The sequence below is a fragment of the Bos grunniens genome, chromosome 17, assembly GCF_055505025.1.
Source record: "Bos grunniens cultivar Pamir isolate PY7600 chromosome 17, Bosgru_T2T1.0, whole genome shotgun sequence".
In the NCBI taxonomy this organism is placed as follows: Eukaryota; Metazoa; Chordata; class Mammalia; order Artiodactyla; family Bovidae; genus Bos; species Bos grunniens.
In genome coordinates, this window is record NC_141181.1 from 71,200,131 (window position 1) to 71,227,437 (window position 27,307).

The following is a 27,307-nucleotide window of genomic DNA, read 5'->3' on the forward strand; positions in this document are numbered from 1 at the left end:
TTCGGTGAACAAGGCCCGCACTTTATTTTCCAAAGTAGATTTATACCTTAAGTTATGCATAGAGGATAATGGGGGAAGGGGTAGAGTCATGCAGTAAGCCAGACTTTCTTCCTGCAAACTTATCATATGCAAAAGCTTAGGCGATTTGCATCATCTTCTGGCCAAGAGGCCTGTTAACATTTTAAGAAACTTATTTTTCTCTAAAAGTGATTATTCTAAAGTCAGGCACCACCCTCCAAAAGCATTAGATAAAGTTGCATTCCTATAGGGCAAAGTTGTAGTGGGCTATAACAAGAAAAGAATTAACTCAAGGGTCCAAGGTTACAAACATTAAAGCTACTACTTACACCAATTATATTAATCAATACACTGCCAGGGACACAGCAGGTAAGGGATATGGAAACTTAGCAGCAAACATTGGCCCAACAAGTGAAAAACCCTTCACCAATACAATTTCTAATCAATCTTTTAACTGCTCAAAGGAATCTGTATTTAGACAGTTTAGAACATCTCATGCCTCTCACAGTTGGGAGGCTCTGAACAATCACATGTGGCCGGAAAAACCTATTCAGGCAGGCTAGAGGATTTCCAAAGGAGTTTGTAGGTTGAAACACTATCACACCCAGGAACTTTATTAACTGGAGCTATAAGTTAACTCTTTTTCCAGAGAGAGGTAGTGGGGGACAGCCCCCTGTAAAGTCAGAGGTGTAGGTGAGAGCACAAAGCGGAAAGTAGGCAGACTCTGGTTTTGGGGGTAGATGCTCGAGAATTTCCAGGGGGACTCCTGAGGCTCAATCCCGCCTTTGTGTATGTGGAGCCTCCTTCCTCATGACCTTTGCCATGGGCGGAGCTTCTCACGCAGGCTCCCGGCACCTCCCTTGGTGTCCTCACTCCTGAACCAAGACTGTCCTTTAGGGAAAGTGACGGGATGTGGGTTTGGAGGCCTTTGCCCTGCCTTGCGCTCCTGGCATCTGGGCACAAGGCATGGGGCATCCATGCTTCCTGTCACCTTCTCACCCTCCTTCAAGGGTGGTGCTGATGGTTCTGTCCTTTACCAGTTCCTCTCGTCACCTATCTTCCTGTGTTTCCCTACACAATCATCCATGCATTGGAATAATAGGAAAAGGATTTAGTACGAACATTTCATTTGATATGAGATGAATCTCATAAACACATCTTGAGAAAAGAAAATAACCGTATGAATTTTATTAAACAGCTAATGTACCAGAACATCTAATCTGAATACAATACCATAATTTTACTTTACATTGATTAGCATTATTTTTGTCCCTTAATTTTCCCAATTAATGGAGACATTAAGTCCTCCTGCACGAAATTACGTGTATGTAAATGAGTATGTACTAGAAATACTACAATTGTGTCTAGGTGTTTCTATTTTTACATTCATTTTATTATTGATTCTAAATTTATTTTTTAATACATCTTAATATAAAATGTAGATGAAAAAAATAACATTTGGTATCAGTTTCAACTTTTTAAATTTGGTATTGGAATTTTTTGCTAACTTTCTGATTACAAGATTTTGATCAATATTTAATGTTAGTGGTTTGTAATTTTTCCTCTTATATATTTTATCAGGTATCTGTACAAGTTTTAACTAATTCTTAATTCTTTAATTCTTAAAGAACTAGGAAATATATATCTTTTGTAATGTTTTTAAAAAGACATTCATACAGTGCAAATCAATTAGAACAATGTAGTGGCTCAAGTTTGTTACATATTTCATGTGAGTAAATACATATTATGTCTTTTTGTGGATTAATTCCATAGTAAAATTTCCATCTTTTTCTAAGGAAATTAATCTTCCTACTTGTTTTCTCTACTAGACCCACCATCATCGTAGAAAAGTGTGCATTTTACCTCAATTCTAGAGGTTATTTTTGTTTGCTAAGTCGCTTCAGTCGTGTCCGACTCTGTGCAACCCATACGGCAGCCCACCAGGCTCCCCCGTCCCTGGATTCTCCAGGCAAGAACACTGGAGTGGGTTGCCATTTCCTTCTCCAACGCAGGAAAGTGAAAAGTGAAAGTGAAGTCGCTCAGTCGTGCCTGACTTTTAGTGACCCCATGGATTGCAGCCTACCAGGCTCCTCCATCCATGGGATTTTCCAGGCAAGAGTACTGGAGTGGGGTGCCATTGCCTTCTCCATATTTTTGTTGTTGTTGTTTAGTTTTGCCTTTTATTTCCCACATATTACCAGCAGGTGGCTATGTAGGACTGCCCTGGAGTCCAGGCACAGCTGCTCAGAGAGCACTCTCAGTTCAGGAGCTGGGCTGGGGGCGGGGCTGAGCTCCTGGGGGGACTCAGCAGTGTGTCCACTCTGGCTGAAGAGTCCCCTGAGCAGGAATGTGTGTGGTCTCGGCAGGGGCTTCCTCCAGGGCCTCCCAAGAGGGAACTCCCCTCCACCCCGTGAGTCTGGGCTGTGAGCTGAGCTCCAGCAGCAGGACTCAGGGAGGGGCTGGGCAGGCCCTGGGTGGACCCCTATTTGCATGGCAACCCTCCTCTGGCAGAGGCTGGGGGAGAACAGGAGGCCTGGGGCAGCCCAGCCCCACTGTGGGGACCAGGGTCCTGTGAGCACCGTGGCCTGGACTCCTCTCCTCTCCTGTTCCTCTCTCACTGCTCAGGTAGGGACGGGCCCGGGCACCAGGGCTCAGTCCCCAGCCTCATCAGCCCCTGGGGCACAGACTCTGGGAACTTTCCTGCAGCTCCTGCCCCATCTCCCGTGTCTGTGTCTGCAGGTTCCCTCTCCCAGCGTGTGCTGACTCAGCCGGCCTCCCCCTCTGCGTCTCTGGGAGCATCAGCCAGACTCCCAGACTGCACCCTGAACAGTGGGTCTATGTTGGTGGCTAGCAAATGTCCTGTTTCCAGCAGAAGCCAGGGAGCCCTCCCCAGGACCTCCTGATGTTCAAGTCAGACTCGGATAAGCCCCAGGGCTCCGGGGTCCCCAGTCACTTCTCTGGATCCAAGGCTGCCTCAGCCAATGCAGGGCCCCCGTTCATCTCTGGGCTGCAGCCTGAGGCTGAGGCTGATTATAACTGCTACTGTCCCCAAAACACTGCATTTACCCGGTGCTGCAGGCCCACGGCAGCCCTGTGCCCTCCCTCACGCAGCTGCCACTGCTGCTCGGACTGGACCGTGTCTAACTCCGGTTAACCTCCTGTGGTCACTTCTGAGCTTCCAGAGAACAGCAGATCTGACCTGTCATGTACTGCCCCTCATCTCAGATCTGAGACTCACCCACGGCTCTGACCGCTCAGACTGCCATGTTCTAACACACACCTTCCTCATCAGAATAAAACTCCTGCAGTGCAGATGCTGTAAGTGGCAGAAAGAGGCTGGTTCCTGCTCTGCTTCACTCAGACCCCCCAAAATTAATAATGCAAATATCCGTGTAAAAATTAAGTTTTACTTCATTTAATAAAAATTTTCAGAAGATTCACCTTGTGTCATTTATTTAATATTTTCTTAATAAGAAAATAAACTTACAAAGATGATTATATTTCACATATGGAACTCTTGTCAATGAAAAATTGAAATAAGCATAGATTGTCCTTCAATTAAACTCATGCACGTATTTAAAGTAATGGCCTTAGAATTTTCACTAATCCATTGACATATTTTCCTACATTTACCGTCTCAGGGAATTCCCAGGTGGTCCAGTGGCTAAGACTCCGTGTTCCCAGTGCAGTCAGCCTGGTTTCATCCCTGGTCGGAGAACTAGATCCCACAAGCCACAACTAAGACAGCTCCCAGACAAACAGATAAATAAATATTTATAAAAGTCTCAAAGTCACACCTACAGTGTAACACACTCGTGCAGTGCAGGACAGACTACAGTCGGGCCATTCCTCTCCAGCCAAGCTTTCCCTGAACTGTATCTTCTCGGACCCACTGATTGGGATGGGTGGTCCTACCACCCACCACATATCAGGCTCCCTGGGAAAAGACTCTGTTCAGGGCCTTTCAGAGTCTCAACAAAAAGTGCGATGAGTATTACAGCCCTGCTCCCTGCAGCCTGTGCCCTGTGCCTGCAGGAGAGACGCCCAGGAGGGGTCACTTCATAATAGAGGACACAGCGATGGGGGTCCACTGTGTGGAAAGCTTCACACACAGTAAAGATCCAGACATTTAGGGATCCAGAGTCACATCCCCGGCCTCTCCCCCTACACCTTCCCACCTCAACAGAGAAGAGGCCCCTCCTCCTCACGGCTGAGGGGACACACAGAGGAAGCAGGGCTCTGGCCACCAGGGAGGGGACACACAGAGGAGGGACCCGCTATCCTGCCCAGAAGGGGATGGGCCTCCCCAGGGCCAGCACTGCCTGACCTGATCCTGATGCGAGAGGAACTTGTGCCCCAGAAGCCCTCTCAGTCCTGACCCTGAGCAGCCCAGGGAGCCATGGACAGACTCAGTCTTAGGGGCCTGAGGGGAGCACACAGGGGTCCCTGAGGTCACAGCGGATACAGAGGAGGCCCCTGAACGAGCTCTGAGGCGGGGACAGTGCACAGAGCAGGTCAGGAGCTGTCCCCTGAGGGCTCTGGTCACCAGGTCACAGGAAGCGTGTCTGGGCCTGGACAGCAGGGGGCGCTCGAGGGCCATTCCTGAGGTGGTTAGTGGGGTGAGAGTGGGGCCCAGGCCCTGACCCTGTCAGGCAACCACTGCTCAGGGCTCCTCGATGGAACCTCCCACACCTGGGCCCCAAGAGCCCCGCCCCAGTCCACACTCTGCCCTCCTCAAGCACAGGGACCTGACCCGGGGCCCAGGGAGGGGTCAGAGAGCTGGGGGGGTCAGAGAGCTAAGGGGTGGGGGCAGAGAGCTGGGCGGGGTCAGAGAGCTAGGGGCGTGATTTGCATGAAAGGCCTCGCCCCCTCTCAGGGTATGAAGAGGGGAAAGAGCGCTGTGGGGACACTCTGCTCAGCTGTGGGGCCACAGAAGGCAGGACGCCCTGACCGTGTGCACCATGGCCTGGTCCCCTCTGCTCCTCACCCTGGTCGCTCTCTGCACAGGTGACTGGATGCGGGGATAGGGGATGGGCCCTGGGAAGACACACGGTCCCTGCTCCCTGCTCTCGTGTCTGGACCCCAGAGTCACCATCTCTGTCTCTCCCCCTTCCAGGATCCTGGGCCCAGGCTGTGCTGACTCAGCCGCCCTCCGTGTCCGGGTCCCTGGGCCAGACGGTCACCATCTCCTGCACCGGAAGCAGCAACAACATCGGGATTTTGGGTGTGAGCTGGTACCAACAGCTCCAAGGATCGGCCCCCAGAACCCTGATCTATATTAGTAACCAACGACCCTCGGGGGTCCCCGACCGATTCTCTGGCACCAAGTCCGGCAACACAGGCACCCTGACCATCGCTTCGCTCCAGGCTGAGGACGAGGCTGATTATTACTGTGCGTCTGCTGACCTCAGTCTTAATACTCCCACAGTGCTCCAGGCCAGGAGGGAAGTGCGACAAAAACCTGCTCTCCTCTCACAGTCGGGGCTCTGGGGGCAGAAACATCCTCTGCAAAGGCAGCCACTTCATTTGATGTTTGGCCTAAAACTGTGCTCAGTCATACCACGGAACTTGGTCCAGAAAAATCTGTTCACATCTTTCTTAATTCACCCCTTCTCCAGCTTTCCTTTGCAGCAAAACATTGTCTGATTTTCTCAACTTGAGCAGAAATCCCCAGTACCAGGGCCAGGTGCCCTGGGGTCAGAGTCCATGATGGGTCAGGTCAGAACCAGAGGAACACAGTACAGTTCTGTCTGACTCTGGACTCATCAGAGCATCCAGTATGTGTCCTGGTCCCAGCAGCTCTCCTTCTCTCTGAGGCTAGTAGTGGACGCAGGGGGTCCCTGCTTGGTTCCCTGGCCTCAAGCCTGGCGTTCAGGCTCCTTGGCCATCACTGGGCTGAGCTGAGGCCCAGGATGCTGCTCCCGCCTTTCCTGTGACAGCCTCTCAGGCTCACCCAGGGCTCCAGGGTCCTGGCCAGGCAGCCTGGGAACCTCCTCCACTGGCCTTTGCCCACATGGGAAGCAGGGTGCTCCCTGGAGAGTGACTTTCCTGCGCCTGGGCCCCAGGGGACATGAGAGCTGTCAGCTGTGAGCAACAGTCTTGCCTCTTACTTCCGCTTCTCTATCCGGGGGGGCAGTGCCTAGACCTGAGGTCCAGGTAGAATGGATGGGAAATTACACAACAAAAATGTCAGTAAACTTGACCTACAGTGATACCTGGACAGAGGACAAGAGACCCAGGGGAGGGACTTTCTCCATGTCAACAACTTCGCCTCAAGAGCAGGGTCCTGGGGGCCCTCCTCCACGACCTGGACCCCTCCCTTCGTGTCCTCACTCCTGAACCTAGACTGTCCTTTAGGGAAAGTGACGGGATGTGGGTTTGGAGGCCTTTGCCCTGCCTTTTGCTCCTGGCATCTGGACACAGGGCGTGGGGCACCCATGCTTCCTGTCAGCTTCTCACCCTCCTTCAAGGGTGGTGCTGATGGTTCTGTCCTTTACCAGTTCCTCTCGTCACCTATTTTCCTATTTTCCACTACATAATCATCCATGCATTGGAATAATAGGAAAAGGATTTAGTATGAACATTTCGTTTGATATGAGATGAATCTCGTAAACACCTGTTGAGAAAAGAAAATAACTGTATGAATTTTATTAAACAGCTAATGTACCAGAACATCTAATCTGATTACAAAACCATAATTTCACTTTACATTGATTAGCATTATTTTTGTCCCTTAATTTTCCCAATTAATGGAAACATTAAGTCCTCCTGCATGAAATTACATGTATGTAAATGAGTATGGACTAGCAATACTACAATTGTGTCTAGGTGTTTCTATTTTTACATTCATTTTGTTATTGGTTCTAAATTTATTTTTTAATACATCTTAATATAAAAGGTAGCTTGTAGATGGGAAAAAACAACGTTTGGTATCAGTTTCAACTTTTTAAATTTGGTATTGGAATTTTTTGTTAACTTTCTGATTACAAGATTTTGATCAATATTTAATGTTAGTGGTTTGTAATTTTTCCTCTTATATATTTTATCAGGTATCTGTACAAGTTTTAACAAATTCTTAAAGAACTAGGAAATATACATCTTTTGTAAGGTTTTTAAAAAGACATTCATACAATGCAAATCAATTAGAACAATGTAGTGGCTCAAGTTTGTTACATATTTCAGGTGACTAAATACATGTTATGTCTTTTTGTGGAGTAATTCCATAGTAAAATTTCCATCTTTTTCTAAGGAAATTAATCTTCCTACTTGTTTTCTCTACTAGACCCACCATCATCGTAGAAAAGTGTGCATTTTACCTCAATTCTAGAGGTTATTTTTGTTTAGTTTTGCTTTTTATTTCCCACATATTACCAGCAGGTGGCTATGTAGGACTGCCCTGGAGTCCAGGCACAGCTGCTCAGGGAGCACTCTCAGTTCAGGAGCTGGGCTGGGGCGGGGCCTGAGCCCTTGGGGGGACTCAGCAGTGTGTCCACTCTGGCTGAAGAGTCCCCTGAGCAGGGATGTGTGTGGTCTCGGCAGGGGCTTCCTCCAGGGCCTCCCAAGAGGGAACTCCCCTCCACCCCCTGAGTCTGGGCTGTGAGCTGAGCTCCAGCAGCAGGACTCAGGGAGGGGCTGGGCGGGCCCTGGGTGGACCTCATTTGCATAGCAGCCCTCCTCTGGCAGAGGCTGGGGGAGAACAGGAGGCCTGGGGCAGCCCAGCCCCACTGTGGGAACCAGGAAGCTCTGAGCACCATGGCCTGGACTCCTCTCCTGCTCATGTTCCTCTCTCTCTGCACAGGTAGGCAGGCCCCGGGCACCAGGGCTCAGTCCCAGCCTCATCAGCCCCTGGCGTGCAGACTCTGGGAACCTTTCCTGCAGCTCCTGCCCCATCTCCTCTGTGTCTGTGTCTGCAGGTTCCCTCTCCCAGCCTGTGCTGACTCAGCCAGCCACCCTCTCTGCGTCTCTGGGAGCATCAGCCAAACTCACCGGCACCCTGAGCAGTGGCTACAATGTTGGCAGCTACTACATAAACTGGTACCAGCAGAAGCCAGGGAGTCCTCCCTGGTACCCCTGTATTGTTACTCAGACTCCAATAAGCACCAGGGTTCCAGGGTCCCCAGCCACTTCTTTGGATCCAAAGACACCTCGGTGAAGGCAGGGCTCCTGCTAATCTCGGCTACAGGCTGAGGACAAGGCTGACTATTACTCTGCTACATATTGCAGTAGTACTAACACAGCGCTCCAGACCCACAGGGAAGGGAGACCTAAATCGCCCCTGTGCCCTCCCTGAGAAATCCGTATGCAGGTCAAGAACCTATAGTTAGAACCAGACATGGAACAACAGTGAAAGTGAAAATGAAAGTCGCTCAGTCGTGCCCAACTCTTTGCGACCCCATGGGCTGTATAGTGCATGGAGTTCTCCAGGCCAGAATACTGGAGTGGGTAGCCTTTCCCTTCTCCAGGAGATCTTCCCAACCCAGGGATCAAACCCAGGTCTCCCACATTGCAGGCAGATTCTTTACCAGGTGAGCCACAGGGGAAACACAAGAATACAGGAGTGGGTAGCCCCATGGAACAACAGACTGGATCGGAACTGGGAAAGGACTATGACAAGGCTGTATATTGTCACCCTGCTTATTTATCTTATACGCAGAGTACATCATGAGAAACGCTGGGCTGGAGGAAGCACAAGCTGGAATCAAGATTTCCAGGAGAAATATCAATAACCTCAGATGTGCAGATGACACCACCCTTGTGTCAGAAAGCGAAGAAGAACTAAAGAGCCTCTTGATGAAAGTCAAAGAGGAGAGTGAAAAAGTTGGTTTAAAACTCAACATTCAGAAAACGAATATCATGGCATCTGGTCCCATCACTTCATGGGAAATAGATGGGGAAACAATGGAAATAGTGAGAGATTTCATTTTCTTGGGCTCCAAAATCACTGCAGATGGTGATTGCAGCCATGAAATTAAAAGGTGCTTGCTCCTAGGAAGAAACACTATGACCAACCTAGATAGCATATTAAAAAGCAGAGGCATTACTTTGCCAACGAATGTCCATATAGTCAAGGCTATGGTTTTTCCCATGGTCGTGTATGGATGTGAGAGTTGGGCTATAAAGAAAGCTGAGCGCTCAAGAATTGATGCTTTTGAACTGTGGTGTTGGAGAAGACTCTTGAGAGTCCCTTAGACTACAAGGAGATCCAACCAGTCCATCCTAAAGAAAATCGGTCCTGAATATTCATCGGAAGGACTGATGCTGAAGCTGAAACTCCAATACTTTGGCCACTGATGCTAAGAACTGATTCATTTGAAAAGACCCTGATGCTGGGGAAGATGGAAGGCGGGAGGAGAAGGGGATGACAGAGGATGAGATAGTTGGATGGCATCACCGAGTCAATGGACATGAGTTTGAGCAAGATCCGAGAGTTGGTGGTGGACAGAGAAGCCTGGCATGCTGCAGTCCATGGGGTCGAAAAACGTTAAGACACAACTGAGCAACTGAACTGACTCACTGACAAAGGCTAAGACGAATGATTTTAGACCTCTGTTCTTATCTAATAAACCCTTACAGGTGTATATTATAAGCACTGCTTTAACTATAGTCCATAATATACATAACAATACAATTTGCTTACATTTTTAATTAATTCAAAATATTTTCTAAATTTGTGTTTTTTTCCTGATTCTTTTAAATTTTCATATACTTTGAGGTTAGTTTTCCAGAAAGCTTTCTATTATTTACTTTTCATTTAAGTCCTTTATGGTCACATAATAAAATCTTTGAATTTCAGTACTTTTAAATTTGTTCAGCAATGTTTAAAGCTTAAGTATATTGTCTATAAAGAAAGCTGAAGAATTGATGCTTTTGAACTGTGGTGTTGGAGAAGACCCTTGAGAGTCCCTTGGACTGTAAGGAGATCAAACCAGTCAATCGAAAGGAAATCAGTCCTGAATACTTATTGGAAGGATTGATGCTGAAGCTGAAATTCCAGTACCTTGGCCACCTGATGTGAAGAACTGACTCATTAGAAAAGACTCTGATTCTGGGCAAGATCAAGGGCAGGAGGAGAAGGAGACGAGAGATGATGAGATGGTTGGATGGCATCACGGATTCAATGGATGTGAGTTTGAGCAAGCTCTGGGAGTTGGTGATGGACAGGGAACCTGGTGTGCTGCAGTCCATGGGGTCGCAAAGAGCCAGACATGGCTGAGCAACTGAACTGAACTGACCATAAGGAACTCCCTGTTGGTCCAGTGGTTGCGACTAGGTGCTTTTACTGCAGGAGCCCAGGTACAATCCCTGGTTGGGAAACTAAGATCCCACAACCAATGGGGCACAGCCAGAACATTTTAAAAATAAAGAAAAAGAAACCACTAAGCACTGTGGCAACAGTGGAAACAGTGTCAGACGTTATTTTTGGGGGCTCCAAAATCACTGTAGATGGTGATTGCAGCCATGAAATTAAAAGACGCTTACTCCTTGGAAGGAAAGTTACGACCAACCTAGACAGCATATTAAAAAAGCAGAGACATTACTTTGTCAACAAAGGTCCGTCTAGTCAAGGGTATGGTTTTTCCAGTGGTCATGTGTGGATGTGAGAGTTGGACTATAAAGAAAGCTGAGTGCCGAAGAACTGATGCTTTTGAGCTGTGGTGTTGGAGAAGACTCTTGAGAGTCCCTTGGACTACAAGGAGATCCAACCAGTCCATCCTAAAGGAAATCAGTTCTGAATATTCATCGGAAGGACTGATGCTGAAGCTGAAACTCCAATACTTCGGCCACTGATGCTAAGAACTGACTCATTTGAAAAGACCCTGATGCTGGGAAAGATGGAAGGCAGGAGGAGAAGGGGATGACAGAGGATGAGATAGTTGGATGGCATCACCGAGTCAATGGACATGAGTTTGAGTAAGATCCGAGAGTTGGTGGTGGACAGAGAAGCCTGGCATGCTGCAGTCCATGGGGTCGCAAAAAGTTAGACACAACTGAGCAACTGAACTGACTCACTGACAGAGGCTAAGATGATTGATTTTAGACCTCCATTCTTATCTAATAAACCCTTACAGGTGTATATTATAAGCACTGCTTTAACTATAGTCCATAATATACATAACAATACAATTTGCTTACATTTTTAACTAATTCAAAATATTTTCTAAATTTGTGGGTTTTTTCCTGATTCTTCTAAATTTTCATATACTTTGAGGTTAGTTTTCCAGAAAGCTTTCTATTATTTACTTTTCATTTAAGTCCTTTATGGTCACATAATAAAATCTTTGAATTTCAGTACTTTTAAATTTGTTCAGCAATGTTTAAAGCTTAAGTATATTGTCTATAAAGAAAGCTGAAGAATTGATGCTTTTGAACTGTGGTGTTGGAGAAGACCCTTGAGAGTCCCTTGGACTGCAAGGAGATCCAACCAGTCCATCCTAAAGGAGATCAGTCCTGGGTGTTCATTGGAAGGACTGATGTTAAAGCTGAAACTCCAATACTTTGGCCACCTGATGCGAAGAGTTGACTCATTGGAAAAGACCCTGATGCTGGGAAAGATGGAAGGCGGGAGGAGAAGGGGACGACAGAGGATGAGATGGTAGGATGGCATCACTGACTCAATGGACATGGGTTTGGGTGGAGTCTGGGAGTTGGTGATGCTCAGGGAAGCATGGCGTGCTGAGGTTCATGGGGTCGCAAAGAGTTGGACACAACTGAGCAACTGAACTGAACTGAACTGAACTCTCAGTCCTTTTGGTTCCACTCCCAGTGCCCAGTCCCTAGCACCTCACTCCATCAGTGTCATTTGTTATTACAAATCCAGGTTGACACAATATGGTATTTTATTCTTCCTTTTGTTGTCTAAAAAAAAGATGCACAACTTGAGAGTTGTGAGTTAAGTTTTATTTGGGGCAAAATGAGGACTGCAGCCCGGGAGGCGGCATCTCTGATAGCTCTGAGAGACTGCTCCAAAGCGGCAGTGGTGAAAGTGAAGTTGCTCAGTCGTGTCCGACTCTTTGCGACCCCATGGACTGTAGCCTATCAGGCTCCTCCGTCCATGGGATTTTCCAGGCAAGAGTGCTGGAGTGGATTGCCATTTCCTTTTCCAGGGGATCTTCCCGACCCAGGAATCGAACCCAGGTCTCCCGCATTGTGGGCAGACGCATTACCATCTGAGCCACCAGAGTGGCAGTGGGGCAAGGTCAATTATAAGGTTTTGGTGAAGGGCAAGTTCAATACCATGAAGCACTCGTTTTACAAAAGGCTTTTTGTTAGTCATGAGGATCTGATGTCACCATGAAGGGAGTTAGTGCCTCTCTAGATACGAGGAGATGCAAGGATTGAGATCATAAAATCTGTTCCTAAAAACATCCAACTATCTAAAGACCTGTCCCACCAGATTCCCTGGAGCACGGAGTGCCTCACTCCACCCTGAACTGCTTCGGGGGTTGTTGAGGGTCTCCATCTATACACAGGGTTCGGTCTCCGTGGAGGCTGATGGCAAACGCCTTTGTTGTTCGGTTGGTGGCAACGCTCTTGGTAAGTGCCAATTTGTAGTTGACACTTTCTTCCTTCCTTCTCTTCTTCCTTTCCTCTCTCTCCCCCTTTCTACCTTCCTTCCTTCCTCTTTACAGTTTGTCCTGCTTTTTTAGATTATAAATCTGTAGGTTAATTCCTTATCCTTAATCCCCATATCCCTTGTACTTCTTCATGCTGATCTAGCTCAACAAGTATTGATTCCATGCCCACTATGAGTTGGGCCACTTTCTGGGTGCTGAGGATACAGACAAGTGACTGTCGGGAGCCATGTTAGACATTACTGACAAAATGGAGGCACGGCCCCAACCCCTCTCTTCATCCCGCAGGCACGGTCCCAAAATGAAGGAGTTAGGTCTTGTGATTCTGACTTGTTCTTTCCTTTCTTCAGTTGAGTTGGCTGGAAAGAATGCTAAGGTGCTTATTGTTCTTGAGAAAAACATGAGAAAGCACAAAGCCTTCTGCAGTTGTGCCCAAAAAATAATCTATAAGTAACCATTGACATTTGTTCAAAGATCTTTACAAAAAATGTCCCAAGATGAACATGTAGGCCACAGCTTGAGGCAATGGAAAAAACTGTTATCTGAGACCTGTTTGTGAGGGAAATGTTTATGACAAAAGAAGTTTGCTGAGTTTAGGGTTTAGGAATAATTAAAAATAGCTAAAAGCCTTTTTAGGAAATAGTGAGCTTAATATACTAGGGACAAACAGGATTTAAAAAGATAAAAAATAAACTGAAGAATGTGGTATACAGCCCAGGCATAAACATGAGTTACAATGTAATCACGAGTAAACACGATTCTGAGAGAATCGCTGAAACAAGAACTCTGTTTGAAGGACAACAAGGAGATAATAAATCTGGGTGAGGGGGAGCTGAAAATGTAAAACCTCTGACCTAATGCTTTTGTCAAAATATAAAAAAAGACCTGATGCTTAAAATAAACATGTGTCCCCTACCTTGAGTCAGAGGCTACATCATTCTCTGCCAACACTGCTCATCCCTTCAGGCTGATTCCCTGGCTGCCAGAGCTGGACTCCGACAAGTGGTGCCCAACGTGGGCCATCTGAAGAGTAAGTAACTTCGTGACTGCAACCCGGAGCGGTTAGGATTGTACCTGTGGGTGGCTGGCACCCCTCTGAAGTTTAGACAGGGTGAAGAGGGTACAAAAAAAATTAAAATATTCTCTAGAAAAATGGGTCTCTCTACATCCAAAAATAGACAAATGTTTATTGAAATATTACTTCACATGTTAGCCCATAGAGGCATTAAGGTAAGCAAAGGAAGACTGTCTAAATTTCTAATTTTTGTCCAAGAACAATGCCCATGGTTTCCTGAGAGGGCACTGTAAATCTAAAACCTGGACTAAGGTTAGAGATCAGTTACATTTGTTTTATACTTTACATGAGCCAAAAAAGATTCCTGTAGATGCTTTTGCTCTGTAGAATATGATTAGGGACGTCCTGGACCTTCGACATGAGGCTGTTAGACAGCCTATGGGAGAGGCTACAGCGGTGGATGCTGGGTCTCCACCTTCTGCACAGATCATGTTTTCTGCCATTGACGAAGAAAAGGAGGGAGACTGTGCTCTACCTCCGGAGGAGGGGGAAGACTTGCAGGATGCTGCAGCTGGGCACCCTAGTGAGGCCCCTCCTCCTCTACACAAACCTTTAAAAACTTATCCATCACTTTCTGATTTAAGGCAATCACCGCAGCCTCTGTTTGCGCCTCCCAGGGCCCAGGAGCTCCCCCACTTTGCCCCCAAAGCCTCCCAGAACATTGCCTGAGGCTGAAAAAGATAGAGTTTTCTGAAACAAAGGAGCTCTTGAAACAGACTGCCAGAGGCTGAGGAAGATAAAAAGTTTTTGGAAACAAAGGAGCTTTTGAAACAGATACATACACAATATACAGAGCTGCTCTTTGAAAAAAAAAAAAAAAAAAACCCTCAGGGAGGTCTCACCCAGGCTAAAAAAAACAAAGCGAAACAACAGGGGGATTTGAAACTCTCTATGGCCTTTCCAGTAGTCTTTACCAAAACAGAAGGGGGAAGCGAAAAAGAAAAAAACTGGAACCGGTCCCTTATAAGCTACTAAAAGAGCTTAAACAAGCTTGTCGTGATTATGGCTCCACCTCCCCCTATACACCCACCCTTCTACATGCCTGGGCTAAAAGACAGATGACACCATATGATTGGAAAACGGTTACAAAGGCTTGCCTTCCTGGAGGAGAGTTCCTCCTGTGGTCGACAAAATATGACTACAGTCAGCGGAAAACAAAACCTCTAATGATACACAGCTCAAGACAGTGGGATCTGTGACATTAAAAAGACATGGAAAATACAAATCTAATATAGCCCAAACAAGGTTGTCTAAAGAAACACTTAATCAGATTATGGCCATAGGTATCTTGACATGAAAATCTTCGCCCCCTTCAGATGAAAAGTTATCCACTTTGAGTAATATGAGAGACCTGATGAGAGATATAAAGACTTTGTGGCCAGATTAAAAACTGCTGTAAAAAAAAATTATTAAGAGTACCGAGCCAACAGAGATAGTTCTTAAACAATTGACTTATGAAATGCCAATTCTACCTGTCAGACATTGCTTAGACCTGTTAAAAGTAAAAAAAATCTTTGGACTTACATACAGACCTGCCAAAAAATAAAAACTTCCTTTATGCAGGGGGTTGCCTTAGCCACAGCCTTGAGAGGAAAAACTGCTGCCCAAGTTATTCAGGCAATGAGAAAAAAGATTAACCCTAATGAAAACGATTCTACAAATAAAAAGTGTTTCTCTTGTGGCCAAATGGGGCATTTTTGCCGACAATGTCCTGCCAAGCAGAGACAACAAGCCGTGCCAGTACAGACTAAAACCAACCCTCCAAAGACACCTTGGCCTGATGCCAAAAGAGATATCACTGGGCAAAAGACTGCAGATCTAAATTCCATAAAGATGAGATTACACTCACTCCCCAAATACAAAAAGTAATTTTTCCCAGTTTCAGGGAAATGGGCAACAGGGACAGCCCCGACCCCAGACAACAACAGGGGCAGTCGCGTTAAATCCCTTTATTCCGTCTCAGAATTCCTCAAAACAACCCCAGGTAGCGCAGGACTAGACCTCAGTTCTGCCACCACAACAGTATTAACCCCTGACGTTACTCGATTCCAATGGGAGTGGCTGGCCCCCTTCCTGAGGACATTGTAAGACTTGTGCTGGGGCGTAGCTTGCTTTCCCTTCAAGAAATTTCAGTGGTGCCTGATGTAGTAGATTCTGATTATACTGGAGAAATTAAAGTTTTGATCTCACTGCCTGCCAAAACTACAAATTTAATAAAGGTCAAAAAATAACACAGCTTTTGCTTTTACCTTATTATCAGACAGGAAAAACCTTGACTTCTCAAGCTAGGAGCCTCAAAAGATTTAGATCTAGTGATCTAGCCTTTTGGGTACAAAAAATTACAGCTTCAAGGCCTTTAAAAGATCTTTTAATTCAAGAAAATATCACGTCAGGGCTGTTGGATACTGGAACAGATGTCTCTTATATTACTAAAAAAGATTGGCCCTCGTCCTGGCTGACACATTTGACCAATGCTGACTTGGTAGGAATAGGGTCAGTGCCCTCGGTTGCTAAAAGCCCACAAATTTTGACAAGGTCAGATGAGAAGGGGGCACAAGACACCTTTCGTCCATATGTGATTCCTTCACTACCTTTTTCTTTATGGGGGAGAGATATATTATCTCAGATGAAAATGCTTTTATACAGCCCAGATAAAAACGTTACTAACGAAGTGCTACAAATGAGGTATAATCTTGACAAGGGGCTTGGTAAAGATCAACAAGAAATTGTTTCTCCATTAGAAACGGTTCCTAACAAAAATAGAGAAGGTTTGAGATATGCAAATTTATCCTAGAGGCTGTTGCTCTTACTGCCGACCCTTTTACCTAAAAATCTGATGATCCGGTATGGGTGGAACAATGGCCTTTAACAGCTAAAAGGCTACAGACAGCTAAAGATTTCGTTATAAAACAACTAGCAGCCGGCCATATAGAGCCTTCTAATAGCCCCTGAAATACTCCTATTTTTGTCATTAAAAAAAAAATCCAAAAAAATGGAAATTGTTACAAGATTTGAGAGCTATAAACACAACGATGGAAGACATGGGGACCCTGCAGCCAGGTCTCCATTCCCCAGTAACTGTGTTCTTTAAATACAACGTGATAATTATAGATCTACAAGATTGTTTCTTTACCATCCCCCTGGCTGTTCAAGATTGTAAAATGTTAGCTTTCAGTCTCCCTTCAGCTCATTTTAAACAGCCCTTTATAGGGTTTCAATGAAAGTTTTTGCCTCAGAAAATAAAAAATAGCCCCACCTTGTGTCAAAAATTTGTGGATCAAGCTGTACAAAATGTTAAAAAAAAGTATAAAGATCTATATTTGATACATTATATGGATGATATTTTGGCTGCCCATAAGGATAGAGCCTTGTTACAACAAATCTTATCTAAATTAATTAAGGCCTTAAAAAACTGGAGTTTAAAGATAGCTCCAGATAAGATACAAGTAAATCCTCCTTTTTCTTATTTAGGGAGGGTGTTAAATACCCATACTGTGAGTCATGCCCTTTACAGCTACAGAGAGATCCTTTACTAACTTTAAATGATTTCCAAAAATTATTAGGGGATATTAATTGAATATGCCCACATTTAAGACTGACTACTACAGATTTAAAGCCCTTGTTTGATTGCTTAAAGGGCGATCCTGATCCCGGTTCTAAAAAAAAAATTGACTAGTGAGGCAGTTAGTTCTTGTTAAAGTGAATGAGGCTTTACATGATCAGTTAATTAAGATTAATATTATCAGAAGATGGGATTTAATTATTCTCGCCACAAAACATACACCTATAGGATGCTTGTGACAAAAAGGCCCATTAGAATGGCTCCATCAGTGACCCCTCAAAAAATAGTTTTGTCTTATCCCAGCTTGGTGACACAATTAATTATAAAAGGTAAAAAAAAAAAAGTGTAAAACTTTTATAAAAAGAAGTAACAAATATAGTGATTCCATTTCATAATGATCAACTACAATTTCTTTTACAAAATAGTGATGATTGACAAATTGCCCTGATAGATTTCAGGGGTCAAATTTTGTTTCATTTGCCCTCAAGCCCCCTTTTACATTTTTTAAAAACACATTCTGTGATTTTTCCAAAAAAATTTTCTATTCAACCTTTGGAGGGGGCAACTTTAGTTTTCACAGATGGTTCCTCTAATGGTAAAACGGTCACAATTTTTAATGGAAAATCCCATTGTCATGCAAGTGTATGTTCCCCCGTTCTTTGTCTCGTCACAACAAAGATTTGGAGCAATGGACATTAAAGCCCTCGGCGCTCTCAGGTCTTGGACAAACCGTGCTACAGCTCTTAGGCAAATCAGTGTTACAGCTCTATTTTATTTAGAAGATAGCAGGAGAGAGAGTGAGAGAGAGAGAAAAGAGCGCACGCAGGCGGGAGAGAGAGTCCGTGAGAAAGCGCTTTGGCTCCTCCTTTTATATGCTTTTTCCTCCACCTGGGCCTGCCCTATGCAAATTGGGCTTAGCCAGGAGTGCTGTTTGTTCTGCCTAAAGCCTTCACTCTGGTCCTTGGACCTCCCTTGTCTTTTAGCCACCGCCATTTTGGACTCCTTTTCCCTATTCTACCTACCTAACACCATGTTCAGGTAACTGAAGAGACATCTGCCCAAAGAGCTGAGTTAAGAACAGTTATTTGGGCTTTTCAACCTTTAAGAGACCATAACTTCAATCTTTTGACTGACTCCTGATATATTGTAGGGTTGTTTCCTCATATTGAGACTGCTAATATTCCGGAAAATAAGACTACCATCTTCTCCTTGTTATTTGATTTACAAAAAGAAATTAAACATAGAAATAAAAAATATTTTGTGGGACATATTAGAGCCCATTTCAGCTTGCCCGGTGCTTTACATAAAAAAAAATGCTTTGGCAGATACGTTAACTATAGTAATTGCTTTAAACTTACATAAAAAGATTGACAAGGCCAAAAATTCTCACAAAATTCACCATCAAAATACAACTGGTTTAAGATATGAGTTTCAAATCCCTAGGGAGACAGCTAGACAAATAGTTCAGTTCAGTTGCTCAGTCGTGTCCGACTCTTTGCGACCCCATGAATCACAGTACGCCAGGCCTCCCTGTCCATCACCAACTCCAGGAGTTCATTCACACTCACACTCACGTCCATCGAGTCAGCAATGCCATCCAGCCATCTCATCCTCTGTCGTCCCCTTTTCCTCCTTCCCCCAATCCCTCCCAGCATTGGAGTCTTTTCCAATGAGTCAACTCTTCACATGAGGTGGCCAAAGTACTGGAGTTTCAGCTTTAGCATCATTCCTTCCAAAGAAATCCCAGGGCTGATCTCCTTCAGAATGGACTGGTTGGATCTCCTTGCAGTCCAAGGGACTCTGAAGAGTCTTCTCCAACACCACAGTTCAAAAGCATAGACAAATAGTTAAGTTATGTCCAAATTGCCCAACATCTAATCCATCTCTACCATTAACAGTAAATCCCCGAGGCCTTAGGCCTAATGCTCTCTGACAAATAGACATAACTCATACCCCGGCCTTTAAAATACTGTCCTTTGTACATGTTACCGTAGATACCTTTTCTCATGTTATTATAGCCTCTGCTAGATCAGGTAAAACAACAAAAGATGTAATTCAACACTTGTTTCAGTGCTTTTCCCAAATAAGACTCCCTAAACAGATAAAAACAGACAATGTCCCAGCTTATACTTCTGCTGCTTTTAAGAGATTTTGTCAACAATTTTCTATAGTGCATTCAACAAAATGCAATATAATGCACTTGTAATCCCCAAGGCCAAGCCATAGTAAAAAAAACACATCAGACTTTAAAAACTCAGATAGCTAAATTAAGACAGAGAAAATTTAAATATTCCTCTCCACATTATGTTCTACATCATGCTTTGTTTGTAATTAATCATTTAAACGTAGACACACAGGGACAGAATACAATGATGAGGCACTAGATTCCTACAGGGGCTACGACTCGGCCTCTGGTCAAGTGAAAAGACCTCCTTACCAGAGAGTAAAAAGGGCCAGATGTACTGTTAACTTGTGAGAGAGGGTATGCTTGTGTGTTTTCACAAGATTCCACTTCTCCTGTTTAGATTCCTGACAGACTGATTCGACACGTCCAGTCCCATGAGATCTCCAAGATCACAAAGACCCCCAAGGTCACTGAGATCCCTGGAGTCCTAGAGTCCGGGACTGAGGGAAGATAGAGAGATCAAAAGCTCGTCGAGTCCAGGCCTGAGAGAGTAGAAAAAAAAAAGCCAAAGGGCGAGTGACCCTTCACCTGAGGCTTCACCGCTAGTACATCGCTTCAGACACCTGGTGCTTCAAGAAAGACATGCTGATCGAGTCCAACCGTATTCTGCTACATCTCGTTGCCGTCATCGTACTCAAACAACTACCTCCAACATGGTGCCAACATGGGGCCAGCTGAAACATCTCACTCAACAGGCTGAAAAACTAATAGAAAGGGGGAGACATGAGGCCACTCCTACGGTAATGTTTGTGGCTATGCTTGCTGTGTTGGCTTGTCAGCCGAGGCCCTCCAGCACAAAAAAAGTTCATTGAGACTATTTGCCTAATCCACCTTCTTTTCAGCCTGTTGATTAGATGAATGAGCCCATTCATGTTTTTGTTAATGATATTCATCTTTTGGGCGGGGCTTTCATCTATCCTAATAATGCTAAAACAGTGGTCAGTGCTCCCTTCAATTTTTCAGGCGTGTCCGTTTATCCACCTATTTGCTTTGCCATACCTTCCTCCTTACAAGGATCAGCTCCAGTTTTAAATGGATGTGTTAACACTTCCTTGAAAGGCATGCTTTCTGATTCTCCAAGAAACAAAGGCAAGACAGACTTTTGGTCTTTACAGCTGCTGATGCCGGGGGCGCAAGAAAAACAATATGCCATAAAACAGGCAGCCCCTCATTTAAAGGACTTTCCAAGCTGTGCACTCCCCCCTCCAGATTCTGATGAAGAAGGACTACAGGCCTGGGAAAACATAAGCTAAATTTCTGGCTTTCCTCATTGGAAAGAATGCATGTATACCCTAAAGTTATCTATTCCCATTGTTGCCACCAGACATTCTCTGATCAAATGCGGGTGCCCCTATCTTTCAGATCAATGATTAAACTTGATTTTTGAAGAACCTTATAGATCTATATAGAATGATTCATTTATCCCCTATCCTTTAGCAATTACTATGTGGCATGTTAATGGATGGGTTTCTCCTTTAGTGAGTTTCAATGGAACAGGTCCCATGCAGCCTAAATTATGGAGAACATTGGCTGCTATGGCACCTGTGACTTTACATAGACCTTTAAATGAACAAAGATATATTGTACAGGCCTGCATACATTCTCCTTATGCCTTTTTGTTGGCCAGAAATCGGAATGATTTGGGAGTTTTTGAAGGAGAAACTGTTTATAATGTCGAATGTGTAAATTGTTTTATATCAAATTGTGTTGATGGGAATGATTATAGTAATTATAAGGCTGTGATGATTCTAAAACAACCACCGTATTTGATGGTTCCTGTAAAATTAGAGGGACACTGGTTTGATGATCATGCATTGAAAGCTTTGTCTGAACTTAATGGCTTAATTTCTCGACCTAAGAGATTTATTGCAGCTCTGATTGTGGGAATAACTGCCTTGATTGCCATAATTGCTTCAGTTATGGTTTCTGCTGTTGCCCTGTCAAAAGAAGTACATACTGCCTCGTCTGTTGATCAGCTGTCCAAAAATGTCTCCATAGCTCTTACTACACAGGAAATTATGTATATGAAAATTAAAAATAAGGTCAATGCTTTAGAAGAAGCAGTCCTGCTTATAGGACAAGAAATTACAAATTTAAAAATTAAGTTGTCTTTAAAGTGCCATGCTGAATTTAAATGGATGTGTGTTACCCCTCTACAAGTGAATGGTTCCGTACATTCTTGGGAACACATTAGGAACCATATTCTAGGCGTTTAAAATCATTCAGATTTTAGTATTGATATTTCTAAGCTACATCAGGACATTCAGAGTATGAAGCAGGTGGAGTCTGACTTTTCCTCCCAATGGCTTTCTAATTCCCTTTTTAAAAATCTGGAGGGATATCTTTCCCATAGATCCTTTTTTACAATAATGACTAATGCAGCCATGTGCTTATGCTTGTTGGTTCTGATTTGTGTAATAGCCCCGTGCCTTTTCAAAATACTCAACCAAAGTGTTTCAGCTTTATCTACTGAGTTTCATACTTATGCTCTAAAAAATAAGAAAAGGGGAGATGTCAGGAGCCATGTTAGACATTACTGACAAAACGGAGGCACGGCCCCAACCCCCTCTCCTCATCCCACAGGCACGGTCCCAAGATGAAGGAGTTAGGTCTTGTGATTCTGACTTGTTCTTTCCTGTCTTTGGTTGAGTTGGCTGGAAAGAATGCTAAGGTGCTTATTGTTCTTGAGAAAAACATGAGAAAGCACAAAGCCTTCTGCAGTTGTGCCCAAAAAATAATCTATAAAGTAACCATTGACATTTGTTCAAAGATCTTTACAAAAATGTCCCAAGATGAACACGTAGGCCACAGCTTGAGGCCATGGAAAAAGTTGTTATCTGAGACCTGTTTGTGAGGGAAATGTTTATGACAAAAAAGTTTGCTGAGCTTTGGTTTAAAAATAATTAAAAATAGCTAAAAGCCTTTTTAAGAAATAATGAACTTAAGATACTAGGGACAAACAAGATTTAAAAAGATAAAAAATAAACTGAAGAATGTGGTATACAGCCCAGGCATAAACATGAGTTACAATGTAATCACGAGTAAACACGATTCTGAGAGAATTGCTGAAACAAGAACTCTGTTTGAAGGACAACAAGGAAATAATAAATCTGGGTGAGGGGGAACTGAAAATGTAAAACCTCTGACCTAATGCTTTTGTCAAAATATAAAAAAAGACCTGATGCTTAAAATAAACATGTGTCCCCTACCTTGAGTCAGAGGCTACATCATTCTCTGCCAACCACCGCTCATCTCTTCAGGCTGATTCCCTGGCTGCCAGAGCTGGACTCCGACAAGTGACCTCACAGAGAATTCATTGTAAGAGGGTGAAACAGACTGGAAAGATAAATTGTACAGCATGTGAGAAGGTGAAAAGTGCTATGGATAAAAGTAAAGCAGTGAAAAGGAACAAGGATTGGCATGGGGGCACAATTTTAAATTATCTGGTCTCTTGGCCACACGAAGATGATGTTTGGGCAAATATTTGAGGAGGTGAGGGAGTAAGCTACGCAAGGCACTGAGGACAATTGTATCTCCTTTGATGCAAAAAAATTCTCTTAACAGTTTATTAACATTCTTCTTCCTTGTATCTCAGAAGACATGACACTTCTTTAAATCTTGATCTTTTGTCTCATTGATTCTAATTCCTGTTGCTGAAGTGTTGAGTGGATGCCTTCTTACAGTGTGCGCTTCTCTGTGGGTGCCTGTTCCCTTTGTGACCATCCCACAAGTTGTCAGTTACTCAGCTACAAGGACAGGGCACTGAACACAGAGGCTCAACCTGTGTTACTCCTGTTGAATCTAAACAGGGAGATGTGATCTGCCCAGCAACAGAGCCCAGGCTTCACAGTGTGGTGGACTCCGTGCTCTTCTGTGGCTTTGCCCCGGCTAGGTGAGCAAGCTCCAGGAGTTGGTGATGGACAGGGAAGCCTGGCGTGCTGCAGTCTATGGGGTTGCAAAGAGTTGAACGCGGCGGAGCGACTGAACTGAGGAGACTATAGGCCCCACCCCCTACCTTCTCCTGAGATGGAGTTTATCTTCTTTGTCTTGTAAATTTAGGGCTTTCAGAGGATTGCAGAGTGAAGAAACACTCACGGGTGGCCTGCTGGGCTGTTGATCCCTGCGGCCCCACTGTTAGGCTGCAAATTCAGTTTGACTTGAGCTGGTTTGCTTTGTTTTTCAGTCTCTTGAGGTGAAAGTACAGGCAGCAATCCGGCCAGGGCAGCAATTGAAAGAGCTGAAGTCAAAAGCTCTTTTGCTAACTCTGGCCTCAGCAAGAAGCCTGGTCCTCTAGCCCGATGCCCCAAATGCCACTTCCTGTGCATAAACAAGGTCTCGGCTGCCCTGCTTCTCTGACCTGGCCGCCTGTCCTTTTTAAACGTTATTTGCACAGATGGGTTGCTTGCTCCTCGGAGGATCTTCCATGGGTGGTCGGGGGTGTGGTCTACTGCTCTACCTTGGATCTCCCACTTGCCCCTCCAGCTCTGCAGGAGGACTTCCCTTCCCATCACCCCTTGAGGGGCTCTGCCTAATGTCAGGAAGGATCTTCCACTGACATCTTCATAGGAGCATTTTTCAAGTGGGCCTCCCTGGTAGCTCAGATGGTAAAGAATCTGCCTGCAATTTAGGAGACCAGGGTTTGATCCCTGGGTCAGGAAGATCCCCTGGAGAAGAGAATGGCAACCCACTCCAACATTCTTGTCTGGAGATTTCCATGGATAGGGGAGCCTGGGGGGGGGCTACAGTCTATGGGGGTCACAAGGAGTTTGACACGACTGAGCGACTAACACACACACACACACACACACACATACTTTTCAAGTAACCTTCCCCTCCCCATCCGTTCAAAGTACTGACATCTTCCTTCTTGAAAATATCTTTTCCTTCAGTCCTAGGAAAGTCCCACTTTCTCTCTGAACTAGGGGCTCCACTTCCCTTTGCCTTTTCTTCTGTCCAGACCCCTCCAATCCTCAGTTATCCTAAACTATGAGTATGCTCCCCTTCAGATGTCATACACACCAGCTAAAACATCACATCCAGACTCCTGACATATTTTCAGTCCTTTCAGCCTCGGTGAGCCAAATTCTCAGCCCTACTTTATGGCCCAGTCAAGTCAAGTCACGTTTAGTTATCAGACAACACTTTTCCTTTATGCAGGATGACCTCTTGTCCAGAAAGAACCATCTGACTAACTTCCCTCCCCACATCCCCACTATGTCTGTCTGGTCTTTCTCAAAGGTCAACTTTCAGATTTTGCCTCCTCTGGAAAGCTCTCCTTGATCTCCCCAGGGAGACTTACCTTCACTTACTCATGTGTTACGACATATTTTCCGACCTATACGTGCATATATTTTCCAGTGTCTTTTCTCAAATAGACTATAAGTTATAAGAAGGTAGAATGCTTTCAATTCCTCTTGTGTTTGATAGGTAATAATAATTTAATAAAGTTGAATGAATATTTAAATCCTTTAGTTTCCAAAGGCTCTATCAAATTGGCATCTCCGTGCCTAGAATCACACCAAGGCACTCCAGGAAAATCAACACCATCATGACCTCTCATCTCAGAGATGTGCAGAGGCAGCTAGGTGTGCTGCTAGAGGAGAACCCAGTCACGGCAGGCTCTGCTGCCCATCCGCTCTGATGCATCCTCCCTGGCACCCAGAAGGCTGCCTCCAACACAGTTCAGGAGTGTTCATGGAGTGAGTGGCCTCAGGCATGAATATCCACTGGACTGGCAGGTTCTGCCCTCAGGGTGCACCCATCAGTTGTTCCATTTCAGTGGGCAGCTCTGTCCACAAGGGTGAAGGATTCCAGGACTATCTGTGTGAATCCTGGGCCTAGGGAAGAACACTTCTTTTGTGCCATCCTCCAAACATACCATCCAAGTCTGAAAAAGGCCTTATTAGAAATGATAGTAGTCAGGGCCTATAAGTAGTCCCAAGGGTTTATTTCATTTCTTTCATCTTTCTGTATTTCTGTCATTGTCAGCAATAAATATGTGTTTCTTTCATGGTAAAAATTGTTGACAAAACTGCAGAGGTGGAGACCACACTGAGGTTGCCAGAGGTGGAGAGGTGTGCTGATATAGAGGAGTAGCATGGGGCAGTCTCCTAGCTATGCTGGAATAGCTCGATAGTGGCAATGCTTACACAAATCTAAGCATGGGATAAGATTGCACAGGACTGTACACATGCATGCACATACAGACACACACACAAATGAATGCGTATAAAATACAGTGAAAACCGGATCTAGTTAGCAGTACTGTACCAGTATCAATCTCCTGGTTTTGATGTTCTATAGACATGAAGTCACCATTGAAGGAAGCTGGATGAAGGGTACACGGGACTCTACGTACTATTTTTGCAACTTCCTGTGACTCTATTTTTAAAATAACCTTTTAATAAATATCTTTCAGGAAAATATAATCCAAAATTTGGAGATACAACAAAATATAACTGGATGACCCTAGAATGTCACACTAGAGTTTTTTTAATTTTTTATTTATTCAATTTTGGCTGCACTGGGTCTTCGTTGCTGCAGGAGTTGTGGCTCCCGAGTGGTGGTGCGGGCTTATTTGCCCCAAGCCATGTGGGATCTTAGTTTCCTGACCAGGCATCTAACCACATCCCCTGCATTAGAACACAGATTCTCAACCACTGGACCACAAAAGAAGTCTCAAGGTTGTTTTTAAATAGTCCCATCTGATCTTATTAGAATTTGTGACTTCATTTGTCTCAGAATTGATTTAGGGTCCAGGTATTGTATAATGGGTGAATTTAGGATAACATGTAGAAAACAGATTAGAAGTAGAAAAGATAATCTCAAGGATTATAGTTTAGGATTTTTAACCAGCTTTGTACTCAATTCAGCAATCTGCTCTACCTAGCTTATTTCAACATAAGATACCTGACTACATAAATCCTACTTCTTTCTATCCTTTATATCCTTATTGAATCAGCTTTGCCAACCTGGTTTGGGAAACTTTAATGGGATACTTAAATTTGGCATGTGCCATTATTTATATGATAATTATGTTTTCAATAGTATGGGAATTATGTTTTCACAGTATTTGAAGGTAGCACTGAACTGTGCTCAACTCATGAAGAACCACTGGAATAGGTTCTGTGTCAAGGAACAACATGACAAGCATACTTTCAGGACCCTTTATGTTTCCCTGAACTTCATCATTCGTGAAGTTTTTATTAAAACATGAAAAACAGTTTTCATTTTCAGAACCTGTACATGTCAGACTTATGCCCTAATACACATCTACTATTCATACATACATACATATATATATATGTATATATATACACACACACATATATATATGTGTGTGTGTGTGCATGTGCTAAGTCACTTCAGTCATGTCCAACTCTTTATGACTCTGGTTTACAGTCCTCTAGGCTCCTCTGTCCATGGGATTCTCCAGACAAGATTACTGGAGTGGGTTGCCATGCCCTCCTTCAGGGGATCTTTCTGATCCAGGGATCGAACCCACATCTCTTATGAAACCACATCTCTTACATCTCCTGCATTGGCAATGGGTTCTTTACCACTAGCGCCACCTGGGAAGCCCCAAATATGTGTGTGTGTGTGTATATATAAATATATATATATACACCTTTTACATATCAATAAGTCATTATATATACCTTCCCAGAAAGTGCAGTTTGTGTTGTCACAGTTTAATGACTTATTGCTGTGTAAAAAGTAAAATTTGTGTTACTAGAAACTTCCTTTTTGAAAAACCATTAAAATGTTACCAAGGAAAATCCATGAAACATTTTTATGGAAGAGACTAATATCACCTAATATTCCTCAATCAAGTTAAATCCTGAATTAAATCAGAGATTTAACTGTGGTTCCTAAAAAGGAGAGGAAAGAACATA

The 27,307-nt window shown here is 44.2% G+C and overlaps 1 protein-coding gene and 1 pseudogene across 19 annotated transcripts in view; both read left to right on the plus strand.

Annotated features, from left to right (window-relative positions):
- The window catches only part of LOC147355818 (immunoglobulin lambda-1 light chain-like), a 340,682-nt gene that overhangs the window by 144,714 nt on the left and 168,661 nt on the right, over positions 1-27,307 (plus strand). For 2 of the 19 annotated variants that reach the window (XM_086348961.1, XM_086348975.1), the window contains exons 1-2: positions 3,049-5,025; positions 5,135-5,438. The exons of the other annotated variants lie outside the window; for them this stretch is intronic. In XM_086348961.1, coding sequence (XP_086205087.1) covers positions 4,980-5,025; positions 5,135-5,438 — 350 coding nt within the window. In that variant the 5' untranslated portion in view covers positions 3,049-4,979. Of the gene's footprint in view, positions 1-3,048; positions 5,026-5,134; positions 5,439-27,307 lie in introns of those variants that run through there. 19 annotated transcript variants of the gene reach the window in all.
- Positions 7,771-20,660, plus strand: LOC147355824 (uncharacterized; annotated as a pseudogene).